This window comes from Pseudophryne corroboree, chromosome 9 (assembly GCF_028390025.1).
Source record: "Pseudophryne corroboree isolate aPseCor3 chromosome 9, aPseCor3.hap2, whole genome shotgun sequence".
Classification (NCBI taxonomy): Eukaryota; Metazoa; Chordata; class Amphibia; order Anura; family Myobatrachidae; genus Pseudophryne; species Pseudophryne corroboree.
This window is the reverse complement of record NC_086452.1, coordinates 174,886,469-174,907,835: the sequence shown is the minus strand read 5'-3', so window position 1 is coordinate 174,907,835 and position 21,367 is coordinate 174,886,469. Positions and strand designations below refer to the sequence as shown.

Sequence of the window (21,367 nt, the reverse complement as noted above, 5' to 3'; positions counted from 1 at the left end):
CGCCCAGTACAGGTCTAGTCCGCCCCGCATGTCAGTGCCACCCCCATCCCTGCAGAAGTGCAAAGGCACAGCGGCGATGCCTTTACACTTCAAGAGTAGCTCCCGACCAGCGCAGCTTTATCGTGCTGGCCGGGAGCTACTCATCGCTCCCAGGCCCGCAGCGGCTGCGTGTGACGTCACGCAGCCACCGCGGCCTCCCCCCCCCCAACGGTCCGGCCACGCCTGCGTTGGGCGGACCGTGCCCCCTAAACTTCGGCTTAACGCCGCCATCCAGTCCCCTCCCGCCCAGCGACTGCCTCTGCCTCAGAAGCGATCGCTAGGCAACGACGACTGGCATGCGCAGGCGCACTGCGGCACTGGCGCATGCGCAGTTCTGACACGATCGCTGCGCTGCGAGAAACTGCAGCAAGCGATCGGGTCAAAATGACCCCCATGAACCGGTCTGAAAATATTCTTACTCAGTTGCTAGGTTCATAAAGATAGAGTGCATTCAGTGTGGTCTCTTTTTAGAACGGTGGAATGTTAAAAGTAATTTCAAGTCAAGACATCCCATTTATTGTACTAGAAACAATTGAAAGTGGTCGGAACTACAGTATTATTTAGCTTTAACATGCAAATATAAACACAAGTATTAGGGAGGATACTGATATTTCGCAGCAAATTCCTATTACATTTTTAAAAAGGAAGACAATAGATATTGGTATTTAATTGAACTTTGGTAGTACTTTTATTTTACGTTTGTGTATGCAATTGGGTATTTGTCGCCTAAATATTAAATGTGAATTATTATTCGTCAATAAACCTGTCCAGATTCAGTCTTCTGGTAAGTCATCACAGTACTAGTTTATGTGTGAACTGGGTACTGTACCATTAGCATCTACCGTGCTACTACCACTGTTGAGACATATCTTGTGGTGTAAGCCATGTGCATTTACTACAGTTACTGTTTTCTCCTGGTGTCAAACTAGCGCGTATACTACTGTTCTCTCCTGGAGTAAAAATGTGACCTTTATTCTACACTTAAGCTGGGTACACACTGGTGGTCATTCCGAGTTGTTCGCTCGCAAGCTGCTTTTAGCAGCTTTGCACAAGCTAAGCCGCCGCCTACTGGGAGTGAATCTTAGCATAGTAGAATTACGAACGAAAGATTCTCAAAATTGCGATTACACACCTCTTAGCAGTTTCTGAGTAGCTCCAGACTTACTCCGCATCTGCGATCAGTTCAGTGCTTGTCGTTCCTGGTTTGACGTCACAAACACACCCAGCGTTCGCCCAGACACTCCTCCGTTTCTCCAGCCACTCCCGCGTTTTCCCCCGAAACGGTAGCGTTTTTTCACACACTCCCATAAAACGGCCTGATTCCGCCCAGAAACACCTACTTCCTGTCAATCACACTCCGATCACCAGAACGAAGAAAATACCTCGTAATGCTGTGAGTAAAATACCTAACTTCTTAGCAAATTTACTTGGCGCAGTCGCAGTGCGGACATTGCGCATGCGCACTAAGCGGAAAATCGCTGCGATGCGAAGAAATTTACTGAGCGAACAACTCGGAATGACCACCACTACGTGATAGTTTAAACAATATCGCTCATTTTCACCCTTTTCAGCGACATCGTTTGTAATATTGCCCAGTTTGTTCGCACTATGGGGGTCATTCCGAGTTGATCGCTAGCTGCCGTTGTTCGCAGCACAGCGATCAGGCTAAAAATCAGCATTTCTGTGCATGCGTATGCTCCGTAATGCGCACGCATGACGTATGGGTACAAAGTCCTTTGTGGTTTTGCACAGGTTCTAGCAAAGTTTTCATTCGCACTGGCGGCCGCAAGAAGATTGACAGGAAGGGGGCGTTTCTGGGTGGCAACTGACCGTTTTCAGGGAGTGTTTGCAAAAACGCAGGCGTATCTAAAAAAACGCAAGCGTGGCTGGACATTTGCTGGGCGGGTGTGACGTCAAATCCGAACACGAATAGGCTGAAGTGATCGCAAGCGCTGAGTAAGTCTAGAGCTACTCAGAAACTGCACAAACTGTTTTTGCAGAGCTCGGCTGCACATGCGTTGGCACTTCTGCTAAGCTAAGCGGCGGCATAGCGTTTGCACGGCTGCTAAAACTAGCCAGCATGCGATCAACTCGGAATGAGCCCCTATATCGCTAACAAGATTCGCTATGTTGGACAAAACTGTATTTTAGGGTTGGTGGCAAGGTGACATCACTGAACGATATCGTTAGCAATATCGTTCAGTGTGTACGCACTATGTCGGCCGTCCGGAAGTGTAGGGAAAACTCTTGGCAATATCGCTCATGGAGCGCATCGCCAAGTGTGTACCCAGCATTAGTTACAGTACTTGCTGAGATTTGTAACATGAACATAGGATATGAATATAGAATATGTAAATAGTATTTGCATGGTACAGGTAGCGCAAAGTCGGGCCTCTCCAAAAACCTTGGCCCAGGTAATTAATACCTGCTCACCCAATCCCCCTAAGCCCTCTGCGCCCCTTGTCGGAACAAGCAAGTGAAATGAGATTATAAGCCTTGGTCTTGTAATGCTGAAGTTCTCTGAGAATCCTCCTTTAGAAGAGACCACTTTCCAATACAATAATAATAGTAATATAAATGGGGAGGGCATTCTCTAAGTAGCAATCTTTTCCAATAATGAACTAATAAGACCATTTCTTAAGGTGCATGCATTCTGCAACGAGAACTCCCATAACAAAGAAGCTCCAAACTCACAGAACAGATTATGCAGCCAGCAGAGCACATGGGAAGTGATTAAGAAGTCTCCCGACATATCACAGAGTGCTCCTCTACCTGACTCCAACATTTCTCCACCTACTTTCAGCCTGTTGCAGTATAAAGACAGAGTGGTCACCTTGGTTCTTGATGTTTCGGGAAGCATGAATCAGGTAAGTTCTTTTCCCCTTTTAACTTTTTCCTTTATGGGATCATTGTGCATATTTACAGGCACACATGATGAACAATGGGCTATTTTCCACTTTAAAAAGCCTAATTTAAAAAATTATTTATATTACAATATGGTGTAAGTACTACTAATCTGCTGTAAAACATAACAGTGTTGGTGTTCATTTGTCAACACTGAGTATATGGAAAAATCTGCACCAAATCACAGCATCAACACAAGGCACTTGCTGTCATTGGGGTATATGCAATTGCGATCGAATTGCCGCAAATGTCGAAAAACGGGGCATTTTCGACACAAAAAAAAATTCAACCATGCAATACAGTACTTTTCGACAAAAAAACGGACGTTTCAGATTCGACTTTTTGAAATTCGACAGTTGTCAAATTCGACATGTCTGCAATGGTAAAAATGCGGCTTTTCGACAAAAGTATATTCAATTGAAGAATGTCAATTCGACAACAGTGCTTTTTGACAGTAATTTCGTCAATTTCATTCCGCCTCACTTTGCTGGCGGAATCTAATAAAAAAATTTAAAAACATGTTTTTTTTTGTGGTTTTTTTTATTGCTAATAGCATATCTATTTATATTAGAAGGGATTATGTACTTGGTTTGTCTATTAGGAGACACAAGTATTATTTATATATTTTTTAAAAGAATATTTTTTTTTTAACTGACTAAAATAATATGGAGAGATCAGAGCATGGTTTTCAGTGGGAAGGGGTGGGAATGGTTTAAAATCAAGAAAAAAAAATGCGTGGGGTCCCCCCTCCTAAGCATAACCAGCCTCGGGCTCTTTGAGCCGGTCCTGGTTGTAAAAATACGGGGGGAAAAATGACAGGGGATCTCCCGTATTTTCACAACCAGCACCGAGCTCTGCGTCTGGTCCTGATGCCAAAAATACGGGGGACAAAAAGCAAAGGGGTCCACCATATTTTTAACACCAGCACCGGGCTCCACTAGTCAGAGAGATAATGCCACAGCCCCCCCAGGTGGACACTTTTATATCGGTCCCTGCGGCCGTGGCATTAAATCACTAACTAGTCACCCTTGGACGGGGTACCCTGGAGGAGTGGGGACCCCTTAAATCAAGGGGTCCCCCCCTCCAGCCACCCAAGGGCCAGGGGTGAAGCCCGAGGCTGTCCCACCCATCCATGAGCTGCGGATGGGAGGCTGATAGCCAAGTGACATAAAGAAAGAATATTGTTTTTTGTAGCAGCACTACAAGTCCCAGCAAGCCTCCCCCGCAAGCTGGTACTTGGAGAACCACAAGTACCAGCATGCGGGGGGGAAACGGGCCCGCTGGTACCTGTAGTTCTACTACAAAAAAATACCCAAATAAAAACAGTACACGCACACCGTGAAAGTAAAACTTGATTACATACATGCCGACACACGCATACTTACCTATGTTGACACGAGGTTCGGTCCACTTCTCCAAGTAGAATCCACGGTGTATCTGAAAATAAAATTATACTCACCAAAATCCAGTGTAGATCGGTCCTCTTCTGAGCTTGTAATCCACGTACTTGGCAAAAAAACAAGCCGCATTACCCGGACCACGCACTGAAAGGGGTCCCATGAATTGCGGGACCCCCTGTGACTCCTGTCACAGAGGGTCCCTTCAGCCAATCAGGGAGCGCCACGTTGTGGCACTCTCCTGATTGGCTGTGCGCGTCTGAGCTGTCAGACGGCGCATCGCACAGCCGCTCCATTATCTTCAATGGTGGGAACTTTGCGGTCAGCGGTGAGGTTACTCAAATTAGTCATTGGGCAGGATGTAATAAAGTCCAATTTCACTGGCCGTGCGGTATAGCGGCAAACTCTGACTTTTTTTTAAAGGGGCAATCATTTACAAGGTTAAACCATGCTTTGTAAATGATTGCCCCTTTAAAAAATATGTCTGAGTTCGGCCAGCATCACACATGGCCGCTGAACTCGGACTTCATTACATCCATAGATTTATATATATATATATATATATAGAGAGAGAGAGAGAGAGAGAGAAAGGATCTAAGGGCGCTATGAAATAGTACTGTAGATCACATCAATATAATATACATGAAGATAGTATAAACTCAGTTTTAGTATTTAATACATAAAAATGTCACAACCACATAAAATCACAGTGAGGATTATCAAGATCTTATCTAATAGGCATTCAATAGTTACAATGATTCTCTGTCAATAGGAGTCCAGAAGAGACTTAATGCTTGTGACAGTTCTTCATTAACAGCATGTGGCACAGATGGATAACAGTACTTGAACAAAACCCAACACGTTTCGTCCCTTTCTGGGACTTCCTCAGGGGTATAGTTTCGATTGCCAGATGTTTTGAGATAATCTTGAAGGGGTATAAATCTCATTGTGTGTATCAATAAAAAGTAGGTATAAAACCAAAATGACTATATCAGATGGCTTAGTAATATAAATCCATACTTAAATGGAATCCATAAGCACCATAATGCAGCAAAGTAAGTGACCGAACTTAGGTGTATGCAAAGTTTATCCCTGGCTCTATATGGATGGATAGTGACCCAGTTCTTATAGAGTCCGCTCAGCGGTTAATCAACCGAACTTAGGTGTATGCAAGGTCTATCTCTAACTCTATATGGATGGATAGTGACCCAGTCCTTAAAGAGACCGCTCAGTGGTTAATCAACAGAAATAGGTGCACTGTGCTCCTCTCAGAGTTCAAGGTGATGAAGGTCTCTATAAGGACTGGGTCACTATCCATCCATATAGAGTTAGAGATAGAAAAAACAATTTGTGTTCCCTAATGCACACTCAGTGTGCATTAGGGAACACTAATAGTTTTTTCTTACACAGAATTACCCCTCCCTTTTAGCACGTGAGTGACATCACAATCTGATTGAGCAGCTTGCCATTGTGTGCAGCATGACCACTTTCCAAGTGAGAAACCTTAACTCAACCTCTTGCAGAGGTTCAAACCAATCTGATTTAAGGAACTGCAACACCACGTTAAGATCCCATGGTGCCGCAGGAGGCACAAATGGTGGTTGGGTGCGCAGAACCCCTTTCACGAACGTCTGAACCTCTGGAAGGGTAGCCAACTGTTTCTGAAAGAAAATAGACAAGGCCGAAATTTGGACTTTGATATAACCCAATCTAAACCTGCATCCACACCAGCCTGTAGAAATAGGAGAAGACGTCCTAATTGAAACTCCACCTCAGGACCATTCTTGGATTCACACCAAGATACCTATTTTCTCCAAATACAATGGTAATGTCTAGACCAGTGGTTCTCGAACTCGGTCCTCAGGACTCCACACAGTGCATGTTTTGCAGGTAACCCAGCAAGTGCACAGGTGTATTCATTATTCACTGACACATTTTAAAAGGTCCACAGGTGGAGCAAATTATTTCACTTGTGATTCTGTGAGGAGACCTGCAAAACATGCACTGTGTAGGGTCCTGAGGACCGAGTTTGACAACCTGTGGTCTAGACGTTACTCCTGGCCTGAATAAGTGTGGGAATGACTTCGTTGGGAATACCCTTTCGGGCTAGGTTCTGGCGCTCAACAGCCATGCCGTCAAACGTAGCCGCGGTAAGTCTTGATAAACCAACAGCCCCTGGAGAAGCAGGTCCTCGCGATGAGGAAGAGGCAGAGGATCTTCTATCAGTAACTACTGAAAATCTGGATACTAAGCCCTCCTTGGCCAGTCTGGGACAATGAGAATTGCCCGAACTTTTGTTCTTATGATCTTGAGAATATTCGGAATTAGTGGAAGTGGAGGGAACACATACACCGAATGGAGCTCCCACTGGGTCGCTAGTGCATCCACTGCTATTGCTTGTGGGTCTCTCGACCTGGAACAATATCTCAGAAGCTTTTTGTTGAGACGAGATGCCATCATGTCTACTTGAGGAACACCCCAACGACTTGCCACCTCTGCAAAGACTTCTTGGTGGAGGCCCCATTCTCCTGGATAGAGATCGTGTCTGCTGAGGAAGTCTGCTTCCCAGTTGTCCACTCCCAGAATGAAGATTGCTGACAGAGCTCTTGCATGTCTTTCTGCCCATAGGAGTATTTTTGTCACCTCTGCCATTGCCGCTCTGCTTTTCGTTACTCCCTGACGGTTTATGTAAGCTACTGCTGTTACATTGTCCGACTGGATCTGTATGGGATGACCTTGAAGAAGATGCGCCACTTGTAGAAGGCTGTTGTAAACGGCCCTCAATTCCAGAATGTTTATGTGAAGAAGTGTTTCTTGACTTGACCCTCTTCCTTGGAAGCTTTCCCCTTGCGTGACTGCTCCCCAACCTCAGAGACTTGCATCTGTGGTTACTAGGATCCAGGCTTGAATCCCAAACCTACGTCCCTCCAGGAGGTGAGGACTTTGTAGCCACCACAGGAGCGAGATTCTGGCTTTTGTTGACAGGAGAATCCTCTGGTGCATGTGTAGATGCGATCCGGACCACTTGTCCAGTAGATCCCACTGGAACACCCTGGCGCAGAATCGGCCATATTGTAGATCCTCGTAGGCCGCTACCATCTTCCCCAGCAGGCGGATACACTGATGAATCAACACGCGTGCTGGTTTCAAAATTTGTTTGACCATCCTCTGGATCACCAGAGCCTTTTCCACCGATAGAAATACTTTCTGTACCTCGGTGTCCAGTATCATTCCCAGAAATGATAACCTCGTTGTCAGTTCCAATTGTGATTTTGGAAGGTTTATGATCCAACCGTGCTGTTGAAGCACCGTCAGGGATAGTGCAATGTTTTGCACTAACTTCTCCCTGGATCTCGCTTTTATCAGGAGATTGTCCAGGTAAGGAATTATGTTGACTCCTTTCTTGCAAAGGAGAACCATCATCTCCGCCATCACCTTGGTGAATACTCTCGGTGCCGTGGAGAGTCCAAATGGCAATGTCTGGAACTGGTAGTGGCAGTCCTGAACCGCAAATCTCAGATATGATTGATGTGGAGAGTAAATGGGAACATGCAAATAAGCATCCTTGATGTCCACTGACCCCATAAATTCCTTTTCTTCCAAACTGGAGATTACTGCTCTCAGGGACTCCATCTTGAATTTGAACTTTTTTAGATAAAGTTTCAGCGATTTTAGGTTTAAAATCGGTCTGACCGAGCCGTCTGGCTTCGGTACCACAAACAGGCTTGAATAAAATCCTTTTTCCTGTTGTAGCCCAGGAACCAAGGTAATTACTTTTTCCTGACATAATTTCTGTATTGCTTCCAGTAAATTTCTTCTGTCTGGAACAGAAACTGGTAAGGCTGATTTGAAAAATCGGCATGGGGGGAGATCTTGAAACTCTAATTAGTAACCTTGGGATACTATTTGTAGTATCCAGATCTGATTGTACCCAGATCTGGCTGAAGAGTTGTAGACGTGCCCCCACCTGAGCGGACTCCTGTAGGGAAGCCCCAGCGTCATGCTGTGTTTTTAGCAGGAGCAGCGGCTGACTTCTGCTCCTGCGATCCTGATGTTGTTGTAGGTTTCCTACCTCTTCCCCGCCCTCTTCCAGCGAAGAAGGGGGTATCTTTGGCTTTTTTGTTTTGTTGGGCCAAAAGGACTGCATCGTATGCGAATGACATGCTTTCTTTGCAGGTGCCGCTGCAGAAAGGAGAAATGCTGATTTACCTGAGGTAGTCGTCGAAATCATGGCATCCAGCTTGTCCCCAAATAGCGCCTCACATTTGTAGGGGAGCGCTTCAATATTCCTTTTTGATTCTGCATCTGCATTCCACTGGCGAATCCACAGTGCTCTGGGAGCTGAAACCGCCATAGCTGAGGATTTGGAACCTAATAAACCAATCTCCTTCATAGCTTCCACCAAGTATCCTGCAGAATCCTTTATGTGACCGAGAGTTAAGACCATTTCCCATGTAAAGGGACTTTAAGGTTGTCTCTAACGTACGGTCAGCAGGCTCCTTTAATGAAGCCGACCCTGGGGCAGGTAAAATGATTTTCTTAGACAACCTAGAAACTGAGGTGTCTACCATGGGGGGTTACTCCCATCTTGTCCTGTCTTCCTCAGGGAAAGGGTACGCTAAATGTATTCTCCTAGGAATATTACATTTCTTTTCTGGGTTAGACCAGGATTTTTCAAAGAATGTATTTAATTCCTTTGAAGGAGGAAAAGTTATCACCTGCATTTTATTTAAATTAAAATAAGCCTTTTCCTCAGGTTCAGGTGTTGTTTCTGTAATCTCTAACACCTCCCTAATAGCAATTATCATACATTGAATGCTTTTTGATAACTTGGGGTCCACCCCTTTCAAATCCCCAGTGTCGATACCCATGTCGGAATCTGTGTCTGTGTCACCTTGCATAATCTGCGCAAGTGACCTTTTTTGGGAACTTGAGGGGTCCCGTGTGGATGACGTGGAGGGATCAGCAAATAGTACATCCTCCACTGACTTTCTCCAGTATTTTGTCTGTTGTTCAGACTCTGAGAATTTTCTAGAAAGCTGTGACATATTACTTTGTAATTTTCTCATCCACTCTGGCTCCTTCTGTGAGGGAAGGGCTACCACATTACACTCCTGCGTATCTAAAATGGCTTCCTCAGGGGAAGAGCTCTCTCCATTGTCTGACATGTCACAACCGTGCACTTTCACACCACAATCATACAGGGGAGCTATCGGTAACAAACCCACACTAAATTCTGTCAGAGAAACGCAGAGAGATTTGCCAGCTCACACACTGCACCGTATATTAAGAGAATTGTATGTGTATATTTATTATACAAAACCTTCAGCGTTTTATTTCAATATTAGGAACGCTCACCTAATGTAATAAACACTCCCCCCCCCCCCCCCCCTCTATAACACCCTGGTACTTGTTTCAGCGTTGTTATGAGGAGGAACAGTGTCTGTCAGCTTTTCTCTGTGACCCTGCATGAGAAAATGGCACTGAGTGAGTGTCTGGCAAGTCTGAGGAGAAGCTCTGCCTTCCTGCCTCAGCAACAATGATTTTTATACTGGCTGGGGTTTTTAAATCGGAGGCTATACATGTATTTACTGTTTTGCCAGTGAGAGTAAGGATTTTCCATGCAGCTCAGGGCACCCCCCTCCGCGCCCTGCACCCTGTGTGTGTTTTGAGATGCATGCTCACGCAGCTTCCCGCCGCTGCGCTGTACCTTTTGCCACCAACGATGACCGGAGAACCTCTCTGTGCAGGCCTCCGGTAAATACTCACCAGCCTTCTGACTTCTGGCTCTGTTAGGGGGTGGCAGCAGTGCTGTGGGAGTGAGCAGCATCCAGGCTTGGGCTGTGTTCAGTACCCTTCAGAAGCTAATGGTGTTCTGTCAGCGGAAGCAGAGCCATTGAACTATTTGAGAAGTTGGTTCCTACTTCCCCCCCTAAGTCCCACGAAGCAGGGAAACTTTTGCCAGTAGCTTCCCTGTAAAATAAAAAAAACCTAACAAAGTCTTTTTCTATCAGAACTTTGTAGAGCTCCACTAGTGTGCTTCCAGTCTCCTGGGCACATTTTCTAAACTGAGGTCTGGAGGAGGGGCATAGAGGGAGGAGCCAGTTCACACTGTTAAAAAGTCTTAAAGTGCCGAAGGCTCCTGCGGACCCGTCTATACCCCATGGTACTAAATTGGACCCCAGCATCCTCTAGGACGTAAGAGAAATTTGGATTGCACCTCCAGTGTGTAGCATTTCATAAACTACAAAAATGGTCCTGTCACTTTTTACCGTATCTCTCACTCACTCACTGACTCATCACTAATTCTCTTAATTGCGATATGTTAGGTAGCTGAAATCTAATATGGGTATTTTCAGGTGGGAAATAGGAAAACTATGTAATTAGAATTTTAATAAACCTCCCCTAAGGGGATGAACAGGGTGTTGACATAATGACATAATTACAGTACCGATGGGTGGCTTGCGTTGCGTGAACTATAACGCCCAAACGGACAATAAGATCAATCTTTGGATTGCACCTCTAGTGTGTACAATTTAATAAACTACAAAAATGGTCCTGTCACTTTTTATCATATCTGCTACGGGTGCTCCTCGGGTAACGCCAAGAATCATGGATTAATATTTACTTACATTAAGACGTCTCAAGTTTCTTTCTCTATAGATTTACCAAATTTTTAACACTCATTTATATTTACAACCGTGAAAATCAGAAACTCCTGTGCGAAGAATGGGTAGAACAGCTAGGTTTTTTTTTACAAAACATTTAAAACATTTCAACAAACTGCTCTTCAGTATTTCACAATGATTTAAGCTTAGTACAATGCAAGTATATAATATTACCATGCTAAAATGTATTGTTTGTGAAATTTACATTATTATTATTATTATTATTATGTTGTCCTTATTTAAATAACTTTTTAAAAATGTAAAATTGTCCCTTTTACTATGCAGCTTGAACGAATCTCCCGCTTGTACCAAGCCTCTGAAGTTTACATCATGCAAATTGTTGAATCTGGATCGAGCGTTGGAATTGTCACTTTCTCCACTGATGCAAAAATTATGACCCCACTAGTCAAGATTGTTGACACCTTTCAGCGTGAAAAGCTTAAAAAGTTTCTGCCACAGGCAGCTACTGGTGGTACAAACATATGTGCTGGAGTTCGCACAGGATTTGAGGTACTGTTTTTCCAATAGATTTTTTTAGGGAAAAATGTTAATGCCTTACCTTAGTGCCAATGCCTGTATCTGATACCACATTCTAATAGCACTTGCTCAAAAGGTCCACTAAGCAGTTAGACTGTTGAGATACTGTAGCTCTAAACAAAATGATACAGACGCAACCACCCCCCCAAAAAAAATATATATATATATTTTAAGATATTAAGACCAAGTCACAACACAAATAGGGCATATATTTTTTTTATTTTATTTCCTATTTCCTGCATGCAATTCATTAAAATGTCACTGTTATTGTGTTTCAACAAATACTTATGCATATTCTCTATGCTAAGCCTGTAATGAATACAGCTGTGTGATTTGTTGTTGAGGGGAAGTCCAAAAAGTAGGCAAACATAATGTGACTATTTACCAAATGATACCAGATGTTACAATCAACACCAGTAAAGAGTTATTGAGCAACCTATAACTATTTTGTGAAATCTTACCCTACCTATACTTTTTAAAGCTGTATATGCTTACCAGTACTTGGATGCTCCCAGGTCTTCAATTACAAATATATTGCCTACTGAGTTATATACTGGACATGAGTTATATACTGGACATAACACTGGAAAGTGGTCCATGTGGTATTCAGTGGACACATTAGGTGCATGATACTGCTGGACTGAGGATAAAGGGTAGAATAGCACATCCAGTACTACTGAGGTTACATACTAATAGCAGACAAGAATAGTAAGTACTCAGTCCGAGGTCAGGACTGATGACAGACAAGCAAAGTCAAAGTACAATCCAGGGCCAGGGCAGAAACAAAGCAAGGGAGGTCCAATACTAATAGCTGAGGTTAGGACATGAGTAAATTGTATATCTGTGTTCCAGATGAGTACCTGGATTGCTATTGAAATTCAATAACAATTTAGGTAATCAGCTGGAACATAGATATACAATAACTGGGTAATAGGGAACTATAATAAAGGGAAGTTATTTATATTTGCACCACCAAATGGAGAGATGTCTGAAAGACCATCCTCCTCCTACTGCACAGCTGGATGGTAAACTCAGCATCCTAGCTAGCGGTAATATAATTTGGTCGATAGGTTGAGCTGAATAAGAAAGTTGGCGGCCATTGCTGAGTGATAGTGGGATCTTCAATTGATGTTTCTCTCTTGCAGAAATCAATTTCTAACATCATAACACCCCAAACCAGATGTATTCTTTGCAGCAAGGCATAAAACAAAAATATGGTATTTGATAATGAATGTTGGTACTTATGTTGTTTGTGCAGGTCAACAAAGCTATTGATGGAAACACATATGGCACAGAAATTGTATTGTTAACAGATGGAGAGGACGGTGGTATTAGCAACTGTTTTGGTGAAGTAAAGAACAGTGGAGCGATTATTCACACTGTCGCTCTAGGAAACAGTGCTGATAAAGCATTGGAAGAGTTATCAAGCATGACAGGTGGGTTATGTGACTGTCTAATTAGGCACATCTTTATCCATGATGGCAGCTGATTGAACCAATGTGAATGTATTGCATTGCATGGAATCATTTCTATTCATGAAATTATAGAGGCAATCCACACTTGCATAATACTGGGAGAACAGGTCACCCTCCTTTATCTAGCCCCCTTCCTAGTGAGATAAAAATAATCTGTTAATGTATAAATATATGATGTGTATTGCACATTAAATAAATATAATGGGGCAGCTGGTAGGAACAAATGTTCAACATTTATTAAAATATAATTTAAAACCAAAAAAAGTTCCATATGCAAACATCAACAAATGAAAACAGATAAATTCATGTTTATAGCCACAATATTATATAGGCAGGCAATTCCACTCTGGTTAGTTCACTCATGTAAATATACTGCTTAAGGGCCAGATGTACTAAGCATTAAAAAGTGATAAAGTGTGGAGTGATGAAGTACCAGCTAATCAGCTTCTAACTGCCATATCACAGGCCCTATTTGAAAAATTACAGGATCTGTTTGGTTCCTAGTTTATCACTCTGCACCTTATCACTTTTCTAGGCTTAGTACATATGTCCCTAAGCCCCAAAGATATGCTATCAGTTCAATTGAGCCATTTCCCGTTAGGGATAATTACCAGTCCAGAAATTATGTGAATCCTTACAATCCTTAAGCAAAGTGACTTGCAATCCTTTAGCTGTGGATCTGTGGCTGGATAAATGCAAGATGGCTGAGGCTTAAGTAGCCACTTACCTACTAGAAGGCAATTACTTACATCTGCAGACCAGCTCTTAAAGTAGTCCTAGAGAGGTAATGGAACTCACCCCCCCCCCCTCCCCCTGGCGCCCATATAATAAAGGTATTGCGCGCGCTGTAGGCGCGCACCCCAAAAAAGGGACGTGGTCTCAAAAAGCAAGGGGCATGGTCACACAATAGTAATAATGGCCACAGTAGTAGCACCCCTAATACACATAATGGCCATAGTAGTAGCACCACGTAATACACAATGCCCACAGCAGCAGCGCCCCTTATACAATGCCCACAGTAGTAGTGCTCCTTATGCAATGTCCACTGTACTGGTAGTGCCCACAGTGGTAGTGCCCCTTATGCAGAGTCCATAGTAGTGGTGCCACTTATGCAATGCCCCTAGTAGTAGTGCCCCTTATGTCCCCAGGAGTGATGCCCTTTATGAATTGCCCCCTTTACAATGCCTTCATTAGTAGTGCCCCCATTAGGTAATGCCCCTGTGTAGTATTGCCCCCAGTAGTAATGTCGCCTGTAGTTATGCCCCCAGTCGTTTAGCCCCCTGTAGTTATGCCCCCAGTAGTTTAGCCCCCAGTGGTAATGCCCCTGCAGTTATGACCCCAGTAGTTTACCCCCCCTTTAGTTTAGCCTCCCAATGGTAATGCCCCCCAGTAGTTTAGCCCCTGTAGTTTAGTCCTCATGTAGTTTAGCCCCCAGTGTTAATGCCCCCTGTAGTTTAGCCCTTGCAGTTATGCCCCCAGTAGTTTAGCCCCCAGTAGTTTAGCCCCTGTAGTTTAGCCCCGTGTAGTTTGCCCCCAAGTAGTAATGCCCCCAGTAGTTTAGCCTCTGTAGTTATGCCCCCAGTAGTTTATCCCCCTTGTAGTTTGCCCCCTGTAGTTTTGCCCCCTGTAGTAATGCCCCCAGCAGTAATGCCCCTGTAGTTATGCCCCCAGTAGTAATGTGCCCCTGTAGTTATGCCCCCAGTAGTAATGCACCCCTGTAGTTTGCCCCCAGTAGTTAGCCCCCTTGTAGTTTGTCCCCAGTAGCTTGTCCCCTTGTAGTTTTCCCGCAGTAGCTTGCCCCCTTGTAGTTTGCCCCCAGTAGATTGCCCCCTTGTAGTTTGCCCCCAGTAGCTTGCCCCCTTGTAGTTAGCCCCCAGTAGCTAGCCCCTCAGTAGCTTGCACCTTTGTAGTTTGCCCCAGTAGCTTGCCCCCTTGTAGTTTGCCACTTGTAGTTTTGCCCCCAGTAGTAATGCCCCCCTGTAGTAATGCCCCCAAGTAATAATGCCCCCAGTAGTAATGCCCCCAGTAGTAATGCCCCCAGTAATAATGCCCCTGTAGTAATGCCCCCAGTAGTAATGCCCCTGTAGTTATGCCACCAGTAGTAATGTGCCCCTGTAGTTTGCCCCCAGTAGCTTGCCATCTTGTAGTTTGCCCCCAGTAATGATGCCCCTGTAGTTATGGCCCCAGTAGTAATGCCCCTGTAGTTATGCCCCCAGTAGTAATGCGCCCCTTAGTTTTGCCCCCAGTAGTAATGCTCCCAGCAGTAATGTCCTCAGCAGTAATGCCCCCAGTAGTAATGCGCCCCTGTAGTTATGCCCCCAGTAGTAATGTCCCCAGTAGTAATGCACCTCTGTAGTTTGCCCCCAGTAGTTATCCCCCTTGTAGTTTGCCCCCAGTAGTTAGCCCCCTTGTATTTTGCTCCCAGTAGCTTGCCGCCTTGTAGTTTGCCCCCAGTAGCTTGCTCCCTTGTAGTTTGCCCCCAGTAGCTTGCCCCCTTGTAGTTAGCCCCCAGTAGCTAGCCCCCCAATAGCTTGCACCTTTGCAGTTTGCCCCCAGTAGCTTGCCCCCAGTAGTAATGCACCCCTGTAGTTTTGCCCCCAGTAGTAATGCTCCCAGCAGTAATGTCCCCAGCAGTAATGCCCCTATAGTTATGCCCCCAGTAGTAATGCACCCCTGTAGTTTGCCCCCAGTAGTTTATCCCCCTTGTAGTTTGCCCCCTGTAGTTTTGCCCCCTGTAGTTTTGCCCCCAGTAGTAATGCCCCCAGCAGTATTGTCCCCAGCAGTAATGCCCCTGTAGTTATGCCCCCAGTAGTAATGTGCCCCTGTAGTTATGCCCCCAGTAGTAATGCATCCCTGTAGTTTGCCCCCAGTAGTTAGCCCCCTTGTAGTTTGCCCCCAGTAGCTTGCCCCCTTGTAGTTTTCCCCCAGTAGCTTGCCCCCTTGTAGTTTGCCCCCAGTAGCTTGCCCCCTTGTAGTTAGCCCCCAGTAGCTTGCCCCCTTGTAGTTTTCCCCCAGTAGCTTGCCCCCTTGTAGTTTCCCCCCAGTAGCTTGCCCCCTTGTAGTTAGCCCCCAGTAGCTAGCCCCCCAATAGCTTGCACCTTTGCCCCCAGTAGCTTGCCCCCTTGTAGTTTGCCCCCTTGGAGTTTTACCCCCAGTAGTAATGCCCCAAGTAGTAATGCCCCCAGCAGTTATGTCCCCAGTAGTTATGCCCCCCTGTAGTAATGCCCCTGTAGTTATGCCCCCAGTAGTAATGCACCTCTGTAGTTAAGCCCCCAGTAATAATGCCCCCTGTAGTAATGTCCCTGTAGATATGCCCCCAGTAGTAATGTGCCCCTGTAGTTTTGCCCCCAGTAGTAATGCTCCCAGCAGTAATGTCACCAGCAGTAATGCCCCTATAGTTATGCCCCCAGTAGTAATGCACCCCTGTAGTTTGCCCCTAGTAGTTAGCCCCCTTGTAGTTTGCCTCCAGTAGCTTGCCCCCTTGAAGTTTGCCCCCTTGTAGTTAGCCCCCAGTAGCTAGCCCCCCATTAGCTTGCACCTTTGTAGTTTGCCCCCAATAGCTTGCCCCCTTGTAGTTTTGCCCCCTGTAGTAATGCCCCCAAGTAGTAATGCCCCCAGTAGTTTAGCCCCTATAGTAATGCCCACAGTAGTAATGCACCTGTAGTTATGCCCCCAGTAGTAATGCGCCCCTGTAGTTTGCCCTCAGTAGTTTGCCCCCTTGTAGTTAGTCCCCTTGTAGTTTGCCCCCAGTAGCTTGCCATCTTGTAGCTTGCCCCCTTGTAATTTGCCCCCAGTAGCTTGCCCCTTGTAATTTGCCCCCAGTAGCTTTGCCCCTTGTAGTTAGCCCACCAGTAGCTTGCTCCCTTGTAGTTAGCCCCCCAGTAGTTAGCCCCCCAGTAGCTTGCCCTCTTGTAGTTTGCCCCCCATTAGTTTGCCCCCTTGTAGCTTGCCCCCTTGTAGCTTGCCCCCAGTAGCTTGCCACCTTGTAGTTAGTCCCCAGTAGTTAGCCCCCCAGTAGCTTGCCCCCTTGTAGTTTGCCCCCAGTAGAAGTGCCGCTAATACACATACATATGTGTGTGGGGGGGGGGGAAACACCATACTCACCAAGCCCCACTCCCGCATCCGACCTCTGTGGTCTTTCCGGTGTCCGCTCCTCAGCACTATGGGAGAGACGTATCTCACATAACGCACACTGTCAGAGCCGGAAGCCGGAGCTCAGTAGTGAGCTCCTGCCACCGGCTTCCGCCGCTCCGCTGTGCAGAGGGAGCCGGGCGCCCGCTGGTAACACAATCTCAGCGGGCGCCCGGCATCTCCCTGCGCCACCAGGTACACATCGGGTTAGGTGAGCCGGAGGAGACGGAATGCCCCGTTCCGGCTCACTTTAACCCCTGCTGCAGACTAGTGCTGCAGTGTTTTCCTCTGGATTCCCAAACAGGCTTCTTTTGCCTGGATATGTCAGTCTGAGCCTCAACAACTGAAAATCACTTACACCCCTTTTCCATTGCTACAATGACCCGGGATATTACTGGGTCTACCCAGGTCACAGCTCGATGTAAAAGGGTTATAGAAAAATAACTTGCATTGAGGGACTATCACAGTGGAACCCGGAAGGACCGAGGTAACGATGCAGTGTAAACGGTATGACCTGGGTTATCCAACTCAGGTTAAGCTTAAAATAAGAATTTACTTACCGATAATTCTATTTCTCGGAGTCCGTAGTGGATGCTGGGGTTCCTGAAAGGACCATGGGGAATAGCGGCTCCGCAGGAGACAGGGCACAAAAAAGTAAAGCTTTACTAGGTCAGGTGGTGTGCACTGGCTCCTCCCCCTATGACCCTCCTCCAGACTCCAGTTAGGTACTGTGCCCGGACGAGCATACACAATAAGGGAGGCATTTTGAATCCCGGGTAAGACTCATACCAGCCACACCAATCACACCGTACAACTTGTGATCTAAACCCAGTTAACAGTATGACAACAGAAAGGGCCTCTTAAAGATGGCTCCTTAACAATAACCCGAATTAGTTAACAATAACTATGTACAAGTATTGCAGATAATCCGCACTTGGGATGGGCGCCCAGCATCCACTACGGACTCCGAGAAATAGAATTATCGGTAAGTAAATTCTTATTTTCTCTATCGTCCTAAGTGGATGCTGGGGTTCCTGAAAGGACCATGGGGATTATACCAAAGCTCCCAAACGGGCGGGAGAGTGCGGATGACTCTGCAGCACCGAATGAGAGAACTCCAGGTCCTCCTTTGCCAGGGTATCAAATTTGTAAAATTTTACAAACGTGTTCTCCCCCGACCACGTAGCTGCTCGGCAGAGTTGTAATGCCGAGACCCCTCGGGCAGCCGCCCAAGATGAGCCCACCTTCCTTGTGGAGTGGGCTTTTACAGTTTTAGGCTGTGGCAGGCCTGCCACAGAATGTGCAAGTTGAATTGTGTTACAAATCCAACGAGCAATCGACTGCTTAGAAGCAGGTGCGCCCAACTTGTTGGGTGCATACAATATAAACAGCGAGTCAGATTTTCTGACTCCAGCCGTCCTTGCAATGTATATTTTTAAGGCTCTGACAACGTCCAACAACTTGGAGTCCTCCAAGTCGCTAGTGGCCGCAGGCACCACAATAGGTTGGTTCAGATGAAATGCTGATACCACTTTAGGGAGAAAATGCGGACGAGTCCGCAGTTCTGCCCTATCCGAATGGAAGATTAGATAAGGACTTTTATAAGATAAAGCCGCCAATTCAGATACTCTCCTGGCAGAGGCCAGGGCTAGTAACATAGTCACTTTCAATGTGAGATATTTCAAATCCACCTTTTTCAATGGTTCAAACCAATGGGATTTGAGGAAATCTAAAACTACATTTAGATCCCACGGTGCCACCGGAGGCACCACAGGAGGCTGTATATGCAGTACTCCCTTGACAAAAGTCTGGACCTCAGGGACAGAGGCCAATTCTTTTTGGAAGAATATTGACAGGGCCGAAATTTGAACCTTAATGGATCCCAATTTGAGACCCATAGATAATCCTGATTGCAGGAAATGTAGGAAACGACCCAGTTGGAATTCCTCCGTCGGAACCCTCCGATCCTCGCACCACGCTACATATTTTCGCCAAATGCGGTGATAATGTTTCACGGTGACTTCCTTCCGTGCCTTAATCAAGGTAGGAATGACTTCTTCTGGAATGCCTTTCCCTTTTAGGATCTGGCGTTCAACCGCCATGCCGTCAAACGCAGCCGCGGTAAGTCTTGAAAAAGACAGGGACCCTGCTGTAGCAGGTCCCTTCTCAGAGGTAGAGGCCACGGTTCGTCCGTGAGCATCTCTTGAAGTTCCGGATACCAAGTCCTTCTCGGCCAATCCGGAACCACTAGTATTGTTCTTACTCTTCTTTGCCGTATGATCTTCAATACCTTTGGTATGAGCGGCAGAGGAGGAAACACATACACTGACTGGTACACCCAAGGAGTTACCAGTGCGTCCACAGCTATTGCCTGTGGATCTCTTGACCTGGCGCAATATTTGTCCAGTTTCTTGTTGAGGCGAGACGCCATCATGTCTACAATTGGTCTTTCCCAACGGTCTATTAACATGTTGAAGACTTCTGGATGTAGACCCCACTCTCCCGGATGAAGATCGTGTCTGCTGAGGAAGTCTGCTTCCCAGTTGTCCACGCCCGGGATGAACACTGCTGACAGTGCTATCACGTGATTCTCCGCCCAGCGAAGAATCTTGGCAGCTTCTGCCATTGCACTCCTGCTTCTTGTGCCGCCCTGCCTGTTTACATGGGCGACCGCCGTGATGTTGTCCGACTGAATCAACACCGGCTTTCCTTGCAGGAGAAGTTCCGCCTGGCTTAGAGCATTGTAGATTGCTCTTAGTTCCAGAATGTTTATGTGAAGAGACTTTTCCAGACTCGTCCATACTCCCTGGAAGTTTCTTCCTTGTGTGACTGCTCCCCAGTCTCTCAGGCTGGCGTCCGTGGTCACCAGGATCCAATCCTGAATGCCGAATCTGCGGCCTTCTAATAGGTGAGCCTTCTGCAACCACCACAGAAGTGACACCCTTGTCTTTGGTGACAGGGTTATTCGCAGGTGCATCTGCAGATGCGACCCTGACCATTTGTCCAACAGATCCCTTTGGAATATTCTTGCATGGAATCTGCCGAATGGAATTGCTTCGTAAGAAGCCACCATTTTTCCCAGGACTCTTGTGCATTGATGTACTGACACTTTTCCTGGTTTTAGGAGGTTCCTGACCAGATCGGATAACTCCTTGGCTTTTTCCTCTGGAAGGAAAACCTTTTTCTGAACCGTGTCCAGAATCATTCCTAGGAACAGCAGACGAGTTGTCGGGATTAAATGGGATTTTGGAATATTCAGAATCCACCCGTGTTGTCTTAGCACCTCTTGAGATAGTGCTAAAGCTGTCTCCAGCTGTTCTCTGGACCTTGCCCTTATTAGGAGATCGTCCAAGTATGGGATAACTAATACGCCTTTTCTTCGAAGAAGAATCATCATCTCGGCCATTACCTTGGTAAAGACCCGAGGCGCCGTGGACAATCCGAACGGCAGCGTCTGAAACTGATAGTGACAGTTTTGAACAATGAACCTGAGGTACCCCTGGTGTGCGGGGTAAATCGGAACGTGTAGATACGCATCCTTGATGTCCAAGGATACCATAAAGTCCCCTTCTTCCAGGTTCGCTATCACTGCTCTGAGTGACTCCATCTTGAACTTGAACTTTTTTATGTAGAGGTTCAAGGACTTCAGATTTAGAATAGGCCTTACCGAGCCATCCGGCTTCGGTACCACAAATAGAGTGGAATAATACCCCTTTCCTTGTTGTAATAGGGGTACTTTGACTATCACCTGCTGAGCGTACAGCTTGTGAATGGCTTCCAACACCCTCTCCCTTTCGGAAGAGACGGTTGGTAAGGCAGACTTCAGGAAACGATGAGGAGGATCCGTCTCTAATTCCAACCTGTACCCCTGAGATATTATCTGCAGGATCCAGGGGTCTACCTGCGAGTGAGCCCACTGCGCGCTGTAATTTTTGAGACGGCCCCCCACTGTCCCCGAGTCCGCTTGAGAGGCCCCAGCGTCATGCTGAGGTTTTTGCAGGAGCCGGGGAGGGCTTCTGTTCCTGGGAAGGAGCTGCCTGTTGGTGTCTCTTCCCTCTTCCTCTGCCTCGTGGCAGGTACGACAAGCCCTTTGCTCTCTTATTTTTGTAGGAGCGAAAAGGCTGCGGTTGAAAGGTCGGTGCCTTTCTCTGTTGGGGAGTGACTTGAGGTAAAAAAGTGGATTTCCCGGCAGTAGCCGTGGCCACCAAGTCTGATA

General features: G+C 46.2%; 1 protein-coding gene across 1 annotated transcript in view; it reads left to right on the top strand.

The window, feature by feature from the left end:
* The window catches only part of LOC134957795 (calcium-activated chloride channel regulator 1-like), a 98,934-nt gene that overhangs the window by 52,299 nt on the left and 25,268 nt on the right, over nucleotides 1-21,367 (top strand). Inside the window, exons 7-9 of the mRNA XM_063939963.1 lie at nucleotides 2,682-2,906; nucleotides 11,294-11,518; nucleotides 12,804-12,981. Coding sequence (XP_063796033.1) covers nucleotides 2,682-2,906; nucleotides 11,294-11,518; nucleotides 12,804-12,981 — 628 coding nt within the window. The remainder of the gene's footprint in view (nucleotides 1-2,681; nucleotides 2,907-11,293; nucleotides 11,519-12,803; nucleotides 12,982-21,367) is intronic.